The sequence below is a fragment of the Esox lucius genome, chromosome 15 (assembly GCF_011004845.1).
Source record: "Esox lucius isolate fEsoLuc1 chromosome 15, fEsoLuc1.pri, whole genome shotgun sequence".
NCBI classification, from domain to species: domain Eukaryota; kingdom Metazoa; phylum Chordata; class Actinopteri; order Esociformes; family Esocidae; genus Esox; species Esox lucius.
The window spans coordinates 15,972,168-15,987,568 of record NC_047583.1 but is presented as its reverse complement, the minus strand read 5'-3'; the positions used below and the strand labels follow the sequence as shown (position 1 = coordinate 15,987,568).

General features: G+C 40.2%; 2 protein-coding genes across 2 annotated transcripts; one reads left to right on the top strand and one right to left on the bottom strand.

Moving 5' to 3' along the window:
* Positions 1-3: 3 nt before the first annotated feature.
* On the bottom strand, positions 4-3,821 carry chmp3 (charged multivesicular body protein 3). The gene is made up of 6 exons (XM_010878853.3): positions 3,687-3,821; positions 2,968-3,028; positions 2,579-2,758; positions 2,096-2,217; positions 1,197-1,308; positions 4-1,075 (listed from the first exon to the last, which is right to left on the bottom strand). Exons 1-6 carry the CDS (start codon positions 3,729-3,731, stop codon positions 936-938), a joined length of 660 nt encoding a protein of 219 aa, XP_010877155.1. The 5' UTR covers positions 3,732-3,821; the 3' UTR covers positions 4-935.
* A 1,285-nt stretch (positions 3,822-5,106) lies between these two features.
* On the top strand, positions 5,107-15,330 carry hspa4l (heat shock protein 4 like). The gene is made up of 19 exons (XM_010878854.3): positions 5,107-5,504; positions 6,830-6,887; positions 6,998-7,138; positions 7,421-7,543; positions 7,698-7,797; positions 8,850-8,983; positions 9,071-9,315; positions 9,407-9,483; positions 9,593-9,744; positions 9,890-9,996; positions 10,092-10,225; positions 10,688-10,884; positions 12,277-12,351; positions 12,676-12,819; positions 13,184-13,309; positions 13,414-13,521; positions 13,730-13,849; positions 14,055-14,216; positions 14,442-15,330. The coding sequence occupies exons 1-19, from the start codon at positions 5,398-5,400 to the stop codon at positions 14,622-14,624; spliced, it is 2,493 nt and encodes an 830-aa protein (XP_010877156.1). The 5' UTR covers positions 5,107-5,397; the 3' UTR covers positions 14,625-15,330.
* Positions 15,331-15,401: the final 71 nt, after the last annotated feature.

The following is a 15,401-nucleotide window of genomic DNA, read 5'->3' as shown; positions in this document are numbered from 1 at the left end:
CAATCAAATCAACCATGTTTATTTCCATAAATTCCCACCCACATAAAAACAAAGGTGTGCACATAAGAAAACATCCCATAAACCAGAGGGATGGAAACGACAACTAATCATTAGGTGTTACTGTAAAAGCAAAACCAATTGTTAGGACAAGATACAGTTAATGAAGATGGATTTCAATGTACAAAATGTGTTTCTGATTTCTGTGCATTCTTTAGTCCTTCACATAACTTTATATTAGACAAAGATGATATACAATAGATACGTACAATATGGGCAGTACAGAGGACTGTACAGAGATTAACTACCAAAACAGCAAGTTTGCTTTATAGTTCTAGTGTTTTCAATTCTGGAAGTAAATTAAATATACTGTATGAAATGTATATAGATTTTGGAACTATGCATCATGAACATCATGGATTTAAATCAGTTACTAATTTAATATCACAATGTACTGCAAAACATGTCCATTAAGGATTGGGTGTGTCTGTGACCATCTCAGAGTGAGTCTCTGATTATTCCACCCAATTGGAGAGTGAAGCCTTAGCTTCCCCAAAATACAAGATCAAAAGAATCAGACCAAACTTAGCACTTAGATACATATGGGCCTCTTGTTATTTTCAGCTATGTACAGTGCATCTTGAGAGTTAGATGCATAACGTTGGGTGTACAGCCACACAACACTTTGGTAGATATAAGACACGTAAGCCCAGATATAGAAGGTCATAAAAGCCCCTTTACATGAAAACTGATCTGGTATGATTAGCTCTAAGCATTAAAAGGATCTCAGCCCAAAGCTAATCCCCCAAAAATGGAGTGAAAGAAGGACACAATACGTAGTTGTGAAGACACTAGGCAAACCATACATCAAAATTGTCTTTGTACATCCTTGGGCAGCTAAAAGGAGTTTAAGGGGACTGAAGATCAAGAGGTCCATCTTAGCTTCTTAAGGCTGCCAGTCTAGACTGCATCTCTTCAATGTCCTCCTCCGACTCATCCTCTGACGCCGCGGCTGCTGCAGGAGGCTCCATCTCTGGCAGGGCGTCTGTGACTTTGCTGGGTGCTTTGCCAAGGGCACCTGATATGGAATGAACCACCAGGGGTCAGCATGTGCAACATGTTTTCATCCATACTGCCCCTTCGAACGGACCCAAACAACCAATTGAGACCATGTTTATTACCAGAGGGACTGACTTTACCTGCTGTGATCTCAAAGAGGATCTTATCAACTTCTGCCTCTGCTGCTTCCTCCATGTCTTCATCCTCCATGCCTTCAAAAGTATCCTCTAGCATTTCCTCTATGATACCAGCCTATATGACATACATGACAAAACAGTATTTAGTATTTTTCTTAACATAGGCCTGTAAATAAAATACATTAATAAAAAATAAGAGCACCAAAGAAACACCTTTAGAAGAAAAAAAAAGTGCTCTACTCCAGCACTTTGGATAGAAATGATACAACCAAGTGCTGACTGTCTGCTTTAATTTGACAATTTTTTTTAAATCCCTGTCAGATGAATAATTTCACTGAGTTCACAGGCTTTTTATCTGGGCAGACTAGATGATTCTGCACACTTCATAATTTCTCTGCTGCAATCAGCAGTTACATCAACGAAGGATAAGTAAGCCAATTTAAGTTGCTGTCATACATCCAAATCATTACACCTCCACCATGTTTCACAGATGAGCTGGAAGACTCTGGACTATGTTGGTTCCTTTTTATTTCTCCACTCTCTATCAAAACTAGTGGTTTGCATTGTGTTGTGATGGTGCATGCTTCTGCTTGTTATACTTTGACACATCAATGGTTATCATGATCTGCTTGACTGTAGTTTGTATTGTTTAAATCCTGTCCCCTTTATCAGGAATATATGTATATATTCTAGAACTAACTTGAATCAGCAACAAGTATTCAAAAATTCTGTGGTTGTATTAATATTCAATTTTGATTAAAGATCTGAAAACAGTCAGTGACAGAAATACCCAACAACACAGAAAATCTGACATAAAACTTTCACCAGAAACCAGCAGCAATCGATATATGCTCCCAAATGTCACAAAGGAGTCACTGTGAATGATTAAATATACAACTGACCTTCATCATCTCCTTGGACAGCTCCCTCATGGTGCCCTGGATCTCTGGGATCTTCACTAAGCTCTGCATTGCTTTCATGACCTCTGTGCTCTTCTGAAGTGCGCCTGCTACCCGCAAAACAGCTGAAAAAAGAACAGCAGTCACCCACAAAGTCACCCACAAACCCTTCAGAGGTGACACAGAGCATTTTGTTGCATATTCATATTATAGCCACAACTCGGCCTGACCAGGTATAATTCATGACTCTACTTGTTTCCAGAGTTATGAAGCATTACATGTCATCTAAACCACTTGCTTAATGACTTAGGTTTAATAGTGATTCCACTCATAAGTAATGCACATATAAACAAAACAACAACACACATCCAGCCAAAAATAAGAAGCTGAGAAAATTCAAGATTGGATCTTCAAATTAACTTAACCTGGGCATATTCAAGATATTTTATCAGCCAGTGCTACGTCAGTAGTATCCTTCACACTCACAAAGCTGGTTCTTCATGCTGAGTAGTACAGAGTTCATTTGGGCTTTGGAGGCATAAAGTTTGCTGATTGCACGCTTCGATTGGATCATCTCTTTTGCAAGAACCACACACACATCTCTGTGTCCCTTTTTAGCAGCATCTTTGATGGATCTTTTTACCTTCTCCTCCTCCCTCTGAATGTCTGAGATACAGGAGATAAACAATGAAATACTGCTATAATAAAATCTCTCATGACAAACTGTAACACAGAATATTATGTGGCAGCAGCTATCCTTTGCATGTGTTATTGAAGTGTACCCCAAAATGATTTTCTCTAAAAGAAATGTTCAAAATGAGAAAACAACGTTGCACTCGTAGGAGGGTCCCGACTATTGCAGAACTTCTTCTCACCTCGAATTTGTCTGTCAATCACTCTCATTTCCTTCCGGATTTTGAGGGACCATTCGTTTACCTTAAATTATAGAAAATGGGAGTTACGTTTCTACAAAGGACTAGCAAAATGTTTACAGTCAGACGCAATTTCCTACAAATAATCCATTCGAGCCTGAGACATTAAAAGTTAAATTGCTAGTCTGTTGACATCCGAGCCGCAGATGGTGCTGCAGCACGACGAGTACCTGAGTGTGGTGTGACATTAGCTGAACAGTAGGCCAGCAGAGTTAGCGATTTAATTTAAGTAAATACTATTTATTATATTTGTTAAATTTGGAGGACAAAGGGACAAGCTATCTAGCAAGTTAAGACGACGCCAACTACCTTCAGCCAACTTAATAGTTGAGAAAATATACAAAGATAGGTTCTCGTGCGTTAGCTTCTTGCTCAAAAACAGTTGGCTAGCTAACAGTAGTTGGCTATCTCGACGTCAACTGGTTTGTTGAATCCTAACTCACAAACTATATTACTTTGATTAGAATACAACATCGTTACATTAAAGTTGAAATACTACTCAATTTAACAAAAGTGACACCATAGTTAACAGTAGTTAGTAGGAATGCTTTGTTTGGCTAGCTGCAAAGTTATGTAGCCAGCTAGTAATACTCGTAGTGAGCCACCTTAATCTAACTAAATTATTACGATATCTCGAGTGTACACAAGAAGCTTCCACTTACTAGGTCTTTCGGGGGTTTATCCTGTGTTTTCCCGAACAGTCCCATTTTGATGACACCGTAAACGTTAGCTAAGCTGGTAACACAATACACTACAGAAACATTAGCATACACTTTCTTCAATCACTTCCGTATTCCAAGCGCCGCAACAACGCGACGTTCCACGTAACTGCTATCCATCACGTAATTCACATTCTAAATGCAAAATAATGCCTCTAATATATCCACTAAAATAAAATTAAAAAATCTATATTATGAAATTAAAGTAAAAGTCCTTCAATCAATATACCATATAGTAAAGTTGGAACCATCAAATCATATAGGGCTATGGTCAGGTTTTTATTTTTTATGGGGTCAGGTTGTCGTTCACAGGAGGTCATTTTTGTTAAAAAAAAAAATAGCCCTAAGTATTAGATTACGGAAATGACTACATGACTCCTTATACCTCAGCACCATGGACAGCGACAAAATAGCGTAAAACAAAGGATAGATCGCAGATTCAGGACCATAGCTGTTGAACAGCACAGCATCGAGGCAGGTGATATGCTAATAAGCGGAATTTCAGGTTAGGTTTCCTATATTCAAATGAAGAAATCGAACATATTTTGGAAATACTCTTTGCATATTTTTTATTTAATACTGGCCACTTTTTGTACTGTTCGGAAGTCCAGTAAAGTGTCTCAAGATCTCCAAAGTAATTTGGCTTTATTATGTCAATAGAGGGTGTGTCAATTAAGCAATAAGGCACGAGGGGGTGTGGTATATGGCAATGTCTTTAGGTTTGGAACTGTTCTTATGCATGATGCATGGCGGAGGGCCTGAACATGGTCCTTAGCTGTTTTATATTGCAGTGACACCCGAAATGCCGGAGTGTTATTAACTGTTAATACGTGACGTCAAAGTTATGTGATGTCATTCCCGTATCATGGCTATCAGCTAATCGGCATTCAATTCAATTTTAACCACCCAATTTAATACTCTAGACTACTTACCAAGTTCTCTCTCGGAAAACTAAATATTCTATTATGCGCAATTCTTTTCTATAAGGACATAGGCCTATGGAAATTATTTGTAGACTTTAATAACTTGTACCAGTATCGCCGGTGGTCTGCAAAACCTGTCGTTACTAAGTTCAATAGCCTTTTAGTTGTTTTTATTGCATTCTGCCAAACGGAAATACTTCTCATATCCAATGCACGTATTCCTACACAGGCAGACAATATTCTATCATACCCTATACACTGTCACGCATGACGTCAGGGCCGGTTCCCTTTCTAGGACTTCTAGATTTTTCTTTCACAGATGGTCTGTTGCACCAATCAAATACACCTTTGGTGACATGTAACCAATAACAGATAGTAGAGGGCGGGGTTTAAAGGCATTCAGCTCTTTACAATTGCGCATGTTTGTGTAGTTTGCCGGTTGGTACAGTAGCCACAGAGGCACAGAATCCTGTGGACATCCTCGCTCACTGGGATTAGGCTGTATGAGTTTGCTATAAACAGCTTGCCTTACATAACAGCTTGAAGGCCTAATTCAGTTTGCGCTGATTAAGATAACTGTCTCAAATTTATGCTGAAAACGAAAGTCATAACTGAAGATAGTTTTGCGATCAGCCTCGCATAGTGGAATATTTTATTTTTCTCATCCGAAAGGCTCAAGTGTCAATCCTTACGGAAAACAGCGCCAACTAACAAGCCACGCGCATTACATTATGTCAGTAGTAGGTATTGATGTGGGTTTCCAAAATTGTTACATTGCTGTTGCCAGAAGCGGCGGCATTGAAACAATTGCCAATGAGTACAGCGACAGATGTACACCGTAAGTATACCATTGTCTTCCCTAGGTTATAGAATGTGACTTTGTTACGCAATATTTGCGACTGGATGCGCTCTTTAGCCTACCCTGATGGCGTAGTGATCAAAGCCCTCTACGGTGGATGTGTTATGATGATGGTCTTACATGGATGGCATTATACTGGATTGTATGTTTTTCATTCCTAAATATAGCCTATGATAGGTTTGTTTTGAGCATGGTTATGACAGCGTTAAAACGTCTTCTTTCTTAGGCGTCTGTTGCATTTTATTTTACCTAATGACCTCTCAATAACTGCAGCAGAAGTCTCGGCATCTGGCCCTTTTTAGGATTTTTTCGGAGACGCCCAGATTTGACCAACTTTGGTCTTTATTAAATGAATCTTACTTTATGTATAGGCCTGCTGTTTGTTATTTTGCTGGTAGACAATGGTTTGTTAATGTTTTTTTCAAAGCATGTCTATGCAATGATTGTCAGCAAAATGTTGCATTTTATTTCTTGCGAGAATAATTTAATTTCCAATGATCTGTCTGTTGTCATGAATACCTGCTATCAGAGGTAGAGTATAACAAATGCCCATGAAGTGAATACATTTGTAGTAAGCAAGAGGTAACTGAATACAAGGGTATTCACATTAGGATCTTATGGTTGAAAGCAAAATAAATATTGACATAATTTGCATCTCCTAGGCTATGGTTATGTTGGGGTCACCAATAATTAACCTAATTTACAAATGAATTTTCCAAATAAGGAAATCTCCAAGAACCAGAAAAACTACAGCCATACTTTTTAATGCATAGTCTGTACTCACATTGCCAATTGGCATTGAACCCAGACATAACAAATAGTATTAATTTAATAATGAGGAAAAGTAGAGAAAGGTGAGGTGGTGGAGAGTTAAACCTTCAGTGCCAGTTTATAGAATTTGTTTTCATCAAAGTACCAGTGTTTATCAGCAACACAACTGATGGAGTAAGTGTGTCAGTTGGATAAAAAGTGATATTTTAGTTGAGGATTCAAATGCCCTAATTTGTAGTTATTTCATGTACTCCCTTGTGAAATTAACTTCTAATGAGAAGGCTGATAATTGACAGATTTCCCACCTTCATTGTTTTGACCTGGCTTTTTAATTTCTGCCAAACCAGAATGTAGTCTATTATTTATGTACTACACAGGCCCAGTTTAACGGACCCAGATTAAGCCCAGTCTAGAACAAAAAAAATCTAGATCAGTGGAGTTTTTTGTCCCAGGTTATGCTTAATCTGTGTCGAAGAAAGCATTCCTAAATGTTTTGCATAGTTTTATTTTATGTATGTGTTTTTGTTCCCTAGGGCTTGCGTGTCCCTGGCCTCCAAAAACCGTACTATTGGAAATGCAGCTAAGGGTCAAGTAAGATGATGCAGATTTATCAAAGCAAATCTTTTTTTTTTTGGTGGGGTGGGGGGTCATCAAATTAGTCAAAATCAAATCACGTCAGTAATAAAACCCTCTTCCTTCAGATAATAACAAACTTCAAAAACACAATCCATGGCTTCAAGAAGTTTCATGGCAGAGCGTTCGATGATCCATATGTCCAGAGGGAGAAACCCATGTTACCTTACAGCTTGCACAAGCTGGCCAGTGGCAACACTGGAATCAAGGTAACAGCATTGTACACATTTACTCTGTGTTTCTTTTTACTCTGTGCTACTTTTTCACAACCAACACTCTGTTTCTATTGTTTTCTCTTTATCTGCGTCTACTCGTGGTCTATTGTCGCTGTGTGCAATACCATTGTTATTTTGATGAGTTGTTTTTGTACTTTCCACTATATTTTACGTACAACGCATATTATTGCAGCGGAATTGACACTATCAATCCCACAATGATTTTGGCTTTGGTTGTTGTCTAAATAGCCTAAACTAAAACTGTTCTGTATATAGGTGCGTTATCTGAATGAAGACAAAGTGTTCACAATTGAGCAAGTAACAGCCATGCTGCTGACCAAGCTGAAGGAAACGTCTGAGAGCGCCCTGAAGAAGCCAGTGGTGGACTGCGTGATTTCTGTAAGTGACCCCCTTACAGTTGATTGCTAATTAATCTAGTCAACTGAACAGTTTACTGCAAATTGAACAATTTATTATTATATTGGACATGGCTCTCATAAAATGAGCATCCCATTTTTAGTTAATTATTTTCTAACAAGACTTTTGTTCACAGGTTCCAAGTTTTTTCACGGACGCGGAGAGGAGGTCTGTGATGGACGCCACTCAAATTGCGGGGTTAAACTGCCTGCGTCTCATCAATGACACCACAGCAGGTAAGTAATCTCCGTAGTCTGTAGAAATATGGAAAGCATGGAAAGCATTCAAATATATTTCACTGTTTCACAATAAATGCTTTATTTATAAACAACATCAAATGATTGTGGATTACCTTTATCTCAGGGTTCCTATAGAGACTTGGGTTTTTTCAACGATTTGCTTTCTCGCCGGGAATTAGGCAGTAATATTCACAGATGGCACTTGAAAAGGCACATACAGGAGCTGCCTGTGAGCTGCACAAACATTTTAGCATCATGTTGCCATATTGGATTTAGAGAACTCAATTACTTCATAACTCCTACCTTACTACTATTAATTTCCTTGGACTAGGATAGTTTTCTATGAAGATATTTGTGCCGCATTTCCACTGGGGCTGTACCCCGGCACCAGGGCCACACCGGTGATTTATGCTAATGTTGGAGGGGCTCAGGTGTGGAGGGAGGAATAAACTATCAACGCAATTTAGTTTTCCAGTTACAAAAAAATAAAAGTTAATATTTTTCTGGTAGTAAAATTAAATAAACAATAACGCCACGCTCAGTTTGTACTTCCTCAAATTCCAGTGACCGGCTATTCACCTACACTCGTACCACTGCAACTGTATGCCAATGTGTTCATTATTTCGTATTTTGTCAAAACTATCTACCTTTAATAGAAGGATTTTGGAGAAATCTGAGGTAATATTGCGTTGTTATAGGTTCTGCAGGCTACAACTCAGTCTCAGCACTCCGTTTTTCTATTGAGTCAATGGAATCGTACCACATTCGCTCGTTCTTGCTTCCCTGTACTGTTGCTTTATTTTCATTATTTTTTCAGGGATCTGTTTGTTAGATCGAATGAAAACCATTACGAGATGCCTAAAGCAAACGATACACATCGCGATTCGAAAAGAAAAACATGCCGCGTTTTCACACCACGTAACTCGTCAATCTGCAAACCGCGCCCTAAATCCTAAATTCCGAGGATTGACACCTTGTAATGTTGCTATAGTGTAGTGTAGCGATATTGATGATAGTGGGGGTCTGATTTTGCTGTTTCAAAATGGCAGTGGCCCTGGCCTATGGGATATACAAGCAGGACCTCCCTACCCCAGAGGAAAAGCCACGCAATGTGGTCTTTGTGGACCTGGGACACTCATCATTCCAGCTCTCCATATCAGCCTTCAACAAAGGAAAACTCAAGGTGTGTTCTTGTGAAAATATTGAAACCTACCACTGTTTTATTTATCTGTTCCAAATTTAACCCGTAATTGCCTTGCCAATTAACCAGATCCTGGCCACAGCCTTTGATCCCTACCTGGGTGGGCGCAATTTTGATGAGGTACTCGTGGAGCACTTCTGTGAGGAATTCAAGGCACGGTACAAGCTGAACGTGAAAGAGAACCCCAGGGCTCTTCTGCGCCTATCTCAGGAGTGTGAGAAACTCAAGAAGTTGATGAGTGCCAACTGCTCTGACCTTCCCATTAACATTGAGTGCTTTATGAATGACATTGATGTGACAGGCAAAATGAACAGGTAAACATATGGATTTGTGACTCCTTTCAGCTTTTTATAAAAACATATTAATATGCATTATTGATAATTTTTTGCTCCCTCTTCATTTCAGAGTCCAATTTGAAGAATTGTGTGCCTCATTGCTGATGAGAGTAGAGGCGCCATTGAAAGCAGTTATGGAACAATCTAGTATGAAATAAATAAATCAAAAGTTAATTAAGAGTCAGTGATAGATTTCGAATTCCACCGTAACCAGAAACTGTGTTATTTGATCTTCTGTGTGTGTGTTTTGTGTCAGAGCTGAGCCGAGATGAGATCTATGCAGTGGAAGTGGTAGGAGGAGCCACCAGGATCCCTTCTGTTAAAGAGAGGATCTCCAAGTTCTTCGGCAAAGATGTCAGTACCACACTAAATGCAGATGAGGCTGTGGCACGGGGCTGCGCGCTTCAGGTACTACCTCTTCTATTGTCTTACAGAGATGAAAACATTATGCGGCTGATGAACCATATGCTGAACCAACCGGGGTGTAACAAAGTGATTGTGTGTTTGTGTCCTTGTTTGGCTGTGTGTTTTTCATGTATGTGTGTGTGGGTAGTGTGCAATTATGTCCCCAGCCTTTAAGGTGCGTGAATTCTCCATAACCGATGTGGTTCCCTTTCCCATCACCCTGCGCTGGAAGTCCCCCACGGAAGATGGAGTCGGGTAAGAGCACCTACTCAGCTGTGTTTGTTGTCGGAGGATGAGGAGACTCTCTAAGTCAGTGTTAGCATCATTCAACACAACTGTCTGGTCCACAGGGAATGTGAGGTGTACAGCAAGAACCACCCCGCGCCTTTTTCCAAAGTCATCACCTTCCACAAGAAGGAGCCCTTTGACTTGGAAGCATTCTACAGCCTCCCACAGGAGCTGCCTTACCCTGACATCAGGATAGGTACACGTACTTACGCAACTCAGCCCCCTGCAGTGCAGCCGAGCTCCCACCTTGGATGTGTTTTACGATTACAAAATTACAGTGATATTTGAAATTCATGTTTTCCTGATATACTGGTTGGAAGATTCAGTGAATCACGTGGGAATATGAATCCTAGTATTTTTCGACTAGTGTTTTTAAAAATTGAATTTTGTGAAGGTTACTGGATTTCGGCAACACTAGATGTACCTGTTCAAGAAATTGCAAGGCGGACTCACTCAACATAATAGTGTGTAGCTCCACCCCAATGGCACTGAGCTGTTTGGCCGTGCTAGTAACATGTCTGTTACTAGGTAACCCTCCTTCTGTCTCTGGTGGGCATGTCAATCCTCCAGTGTGTTTGCTTCATTTCCATGTGACTCTCATCATGTGTGTCATTGGAACACCTCTCCCCTCCCTGCCCTCCCTCTCATCCTTTCTCAGGTCATTTTTCCGTGCAGAACGTGGTTCCCCAGCCTGATGGAGACAGCTCCAAAGTAAAGGTCAAAGTGCGTGTCAATGTGCACGGCATCTTCAGTGTATCCAGCGCCTCCTTGATGGAGAAGCAGAAGGGTGAAGGAGAGGACGTTCAGATGGACATTGAACCCACTGTGCAGAACGAAGGAAGACCAGAGGACCAGGTATGAAGAACAGGGGGAGTGTGAACATTCACCAGACTTTCCCATTATGTGGAGGTCATTATTTAGGCCATTTACCAGATTTTAAGATTTTATTACGCATAGGTGAAAAGCTGTTTTTTTCCCATTCAAATGCATTGGGTCTAATGTACTGATATAACAGTGTCTTATGTGGTTATTTTCACTCAAGACCACACCTATAACTTTATTGAGGAGGTTTGTGGTCACTATGCGTGATGATTAGTTCTCACTTCAATTCCTTCATACTTCACCCTATGTGAGAGGAAGGCTACATTTGCTGTTGTTTGTGGAGAGTGCACTGGTATGACTGAAGTTAATCACATTGGGCCTGAGCAACATGTCTCTTTGTATGAGAAGGTTTGACAGTGTTTGATGCCAGAGGATACATGAAGCCTGTGGAATAACAATTTGGATAAAAAACGATTTAGATAAAAATACTTTCCAGATCTTCATAGCTCCACTCATTGACACCCTCCACGAGGATGGTAACCCACAGAAGGTCATTGCTGAAAGGGCTGGCTGTTCGCAGAGTGCTGTATCAAAGCATATTAATGGAAAGTTGACTGGAAGGGAAAAGTGTGGTAGGAAAAGTTGTACAAGCAGTAGGGATGACCGCAGCTGAAAGCTGTTATCAAAGCAACCTGGGCTTCCATAAAACCTCAGCAGTACCACAGACTGATTGCCTCCATGCCACACCGCATCGATGCAGTAATTAGTGAAAAAGGAGCCCTGACCAAGTATTGAATGCATAAATTACCATACTTAGGAAAACTTTGCCAGTGTTTTGAGTTTTTTAGCTGATTATAGCTCTTCTCAGGTCGACATTTCTGTATTATGGTAATCTGTATTTTATTCTATATTTTGAGGCTTACCCTCCTTGTGGAGGATGTCAATGTGTGTCTTCTTGACAACTGTCTTCCCCATGATCGTAGTTGTGTGTACTGAAGGCTCAGGGAGTTAATTCGCTGATTAGAGCTCTTCTAAGGTCTACATTTCTGTATTGCAAATGTTTTATTCTTTTATTTTGAGATACTGGATTTTTGATTTGTAAGATTTAAACAGAAAAGTCTTGAAATGGTTCACTTTATGTTTAATGAACCCGGAATATATGAAGGTGTCCCTTTTTTATCAGAAATACGGAAAAAATTTACTTTTCCACAATATTCCAATTTCTGTATATTTTTATAATGTTAAAGATGGATTATGTTTGTAGGATGGTGTGCAGCTTGAAGTGAGTTGGTTTAGATTTACATGGGTGAAATACAATTGCACAACTTAGTTCATGAGTCAATTCTACTATAAGTGCCGGAGTGCAGCCGAGCACTGATCATAAGATTCAGGGGATGTTGCTGTAAGGATGTCCTACTGTCTCAGACTAAAATGCAGGTGGACCAGGAGGCTCAAGGGCAGGCAGACCAGCAGAATGAGGATGTCCTCTCCTGTGGCAGGGTGAGTACTTCATCACTTTAACAAGGCAACAGTAAAAATGGCACCTCCCATGAATAGCATGTGAAATTTGAGGGATCGTGTTTTAGCTAACAAATTTCAGTTGCCAAATTTATCTTGGGAAAATCTGCATTTTTTGCCAATGTTTTTTCCTCAAACTGGGCCAGCTCAGTGGGGTTTGAGCACTTGTGTGTGAAAGAGACAGAGCCATACACCCCTCTTGACTTCATAGTTAAGGGCAATTACACTTCAATTTGTATGTCTTGTGAATCACTGAGGACCATAATAAGAGTTGGAACTAATCTTTCTAAAATGTTCCCTACAAAGGAGGGAGTCCCTGGGGAGAAGCAGGACCCAGGAGCAGGGGGAAGCAAGCCTAAAGTCAAGGTGAAAAGCACTGACCTTCCCATTCTTGCCAACAACATCAGACAGCTGGATAGGGGCGTCCTCAATGACTTTGTGGAGTATGAGGTGAGGCCATGATCCCTCTTGACTACAGTGAGGTGGTCAAATTTACGCTGTAATTCTGATCATCTTGACCCAGTAGAAACTAGACCCCAACAAAAAGTAGCTATCTTGTTTGTTTCTAAGAAAGAAAATGTGAGTAGTAATGGTTCCAATAGGAAGATAAATCATCTAAAACTGTTTGGGAAATGTCCTGCATACATTCTCTTATTCGCCCCTGACCTATTATGTAAACTACTGCAAAACCCTGTTAGATGATGTGCCTTGTGTGGCTGGATTCCAGCTGCCTACAATCGGATATTAGAGGGTGCAGAAGTCTGATTTTGATTCTCAGCAAATGTATCTTAGCCTCCCTTTCTCTGTTCTTCAGGGCCAGATGATAATTCAGGACAAACTGGAGAAAGAAAGGAACGATGCTAAGAACGCTGTGGAGGAGTATGTGTATGATCTGAGGGACAAACTGTGCAGCATCTATGAGAAGTACACAACCGAGGAGGTGAAACCCCATGTGAACTGGTTCCTCTTAACTTGGAAAAAATGCATCTTTCGAATAAGAATCTTGTGTGCTGACACAATTTTTTTGACCTTACCTTCAAAAAGGACAGTAATCGTCTGACGTTGATGCTTGGGGACACAGAGAACTGGCTATATGAGGAGGGAGAGGACCAAGCCAAACAAGTCTATGTGGACAAGCTGGATGATCTCAAGGTTAGTGTTTATTCTTCACCAAGGGCTTCTATTTCCAGACTGTCTACACCAATCTGCTATTATGGCAGTTCTGGTATCAGGAGATGGATGCATGAATAATAAAGTAAAGTGTTTGGGGTGCAGCCAAAGGTGACAGCTCCATTTGAAAACATTAACTCTGTTTCAAGCGTGACTTAGCATTGATTTTAAATAATGTCCTTTTTTCCAGAGATTTGGTCAGCCCATTCAGGACAGGTACAGGGAGCACGAGGACAGGCCAAGGGCATTTGAAGAGATGGGGAAAAAGATCCAACTCTACATGAAGGCTGTGGAGCTTTATAAACATAAGGTAACACAGGTATCACTGCATAACATTTGAGCATTAATGTGGTGTATCCTTGATATTTTTTGAACACCTTGTGCAACTATACTGATGTCAAAAAAGGCCCAATCATGATTTGTCTGTGCTTGTACTCTTGATCTCATGAACTGTAGAATGATCGGACCCACAATGGGTTATGGTCCTCAGTGGGTAAACCGTTTCTGTTTCTCAGGATGAGCATTATCAGCATCTGAGTGCTGAGGAGATGAGCAGTGTGGAGAAGTGCGTGAATGAAAGCATGGCCTGGATGAACAGCAAAATGAACGCCCAGAACAAACTCACCATAACCCAAGACCCAGTCATCAAAGTAGCAGACATCATTTCCAAAATACAGGTGTGTGTAGTGTGATTAATGTGAATGAACCCACCAACAGCGTAGCTTTGTATTGTATATTGCGGGGTCAGGGTCAATGGATCCCAGGATTTTCACTTTTCCAGAGGGGTCACATTGAGGGGTCTACACCTCTGGAACCCACCTTATGACATGCACATCATTACCAGGTACTGATTATATTAATAACACTGTATCTTCCTATCTCCATATGCACCAATACTTCAGGAACTTGATGGAATATGCAACCCAGTGATCAACCGACCAAAGCCCAAAGCAGAGGAGGTGTTGGAGGAGAATGAGAGGAGTAACGGGGCCCATAATGGACCAAGGCAAGGATCTGACGGGAAGGGAGATGCAAAAGGATGCAGCCAGACGAAGCCTCCCTCAGGGGAGATGGAGATTGACTGAGATCTGCCAAACAAGCTCTGCTGCCACCACTATAGCTACCATAAGTTTGTTAAGGTCTACCCAGATACTGTGTGTGGTATATCCGGGACCATTTTTCCAGCACCACTCAGCAGGCTTTTGTGCAATTATACTCATAGTCGCCCTTTTTGATTGTTTCTTTTTGACCTTTGTTTGGGCTTTCCCTTGTCTTACAACGGTGTGCTCCTCCCTCAGGGGTTTTCAAGTCCTTTATTGTAAGATTAGATTTAGAGGAAAACAATGCTGGCTCTTCCAAAAACAGTTTTCCTAAATATACGTGTTTGCATTTTAAAAGTCCCATAAGCATAAAATCTCTAAGGTGACTCTTATTGCACATAACCTTGTAGTGGAACATATGTAGAATTACTGTCTGAACAATCGCTATGGCTGATTAAACTATTAGTTAAATATGTATGCAATAATACATATTCTATTAATTTGTATTTAATATATGAATTTGAAAGGATGTATGTATGTCTAGATTATGTAAATATTATTTTAGTAATTGAAACTGGCAATTGCTTATATTTGTGTAAATAGAGGATACATTCCAATGTTGAAATGGCAATGCTTGGCGCACCAAAACTGGCAGGTGTCACTGACAGGAGCAATGTTTTCATGCATTTCCACATCGAGTCATGAGAAGTTGGCAAATAATAAATGCATTCTTTGACTTTAAGAACGAAAATGTTGTTAGCTCATTCTTGATGTAATTTAAATGTTATGTGCAAATTGGACCTTCAAATTATATTTAACGTG

Excerpts from the sequence above, each read along its gene's own strand:
- chmp3 (XM_010878853.3), bottom strand. The coding sequence starts at position 3,731 with ATGGGACTGTTCGGGAAAACACAGGATAAACCCCCGAAAGACCTA. Across the intron at positions 1,309-2,095 it reads TGTCCAAGGAGATGATGAAG|GCTGGTATCATAGAGGAAAT; the intron begins GTCAGTTGTATA and ends TATGTCATATAG. Across the intron at positions 1,076-1,196 it reads CCTCTTTGAGATCACAGCAG|GTGCCCTTGGCAAAGCACCC; the intron begins GTAAAGTCAGTC and ends ATTCCATATCAG.
- hspa4l (XM_010878854.3), top strand. The coding sequence starts at position 5,398 with ATGTCAGTAGTAGGTATTGATGTGGGTTTCCAAAATTGTTACATTGCT. Across the intron at positions 9,745-9,889 it reads CACGGGGCTGCGCGCTTCAG|TGTGCAATTATGTCCCCAGC; the intron begins GTACTACCTCTT and ends GTGTGTGGGTAG. Across the intron at positions 12,352-12,675 it reads ATGTCCTCTCCTGTGGCAGG|GAGGGAGTCCCTGGGGAGAA; the intron begins GTGAGTACTTCA and ends TTCCCTACAAAG.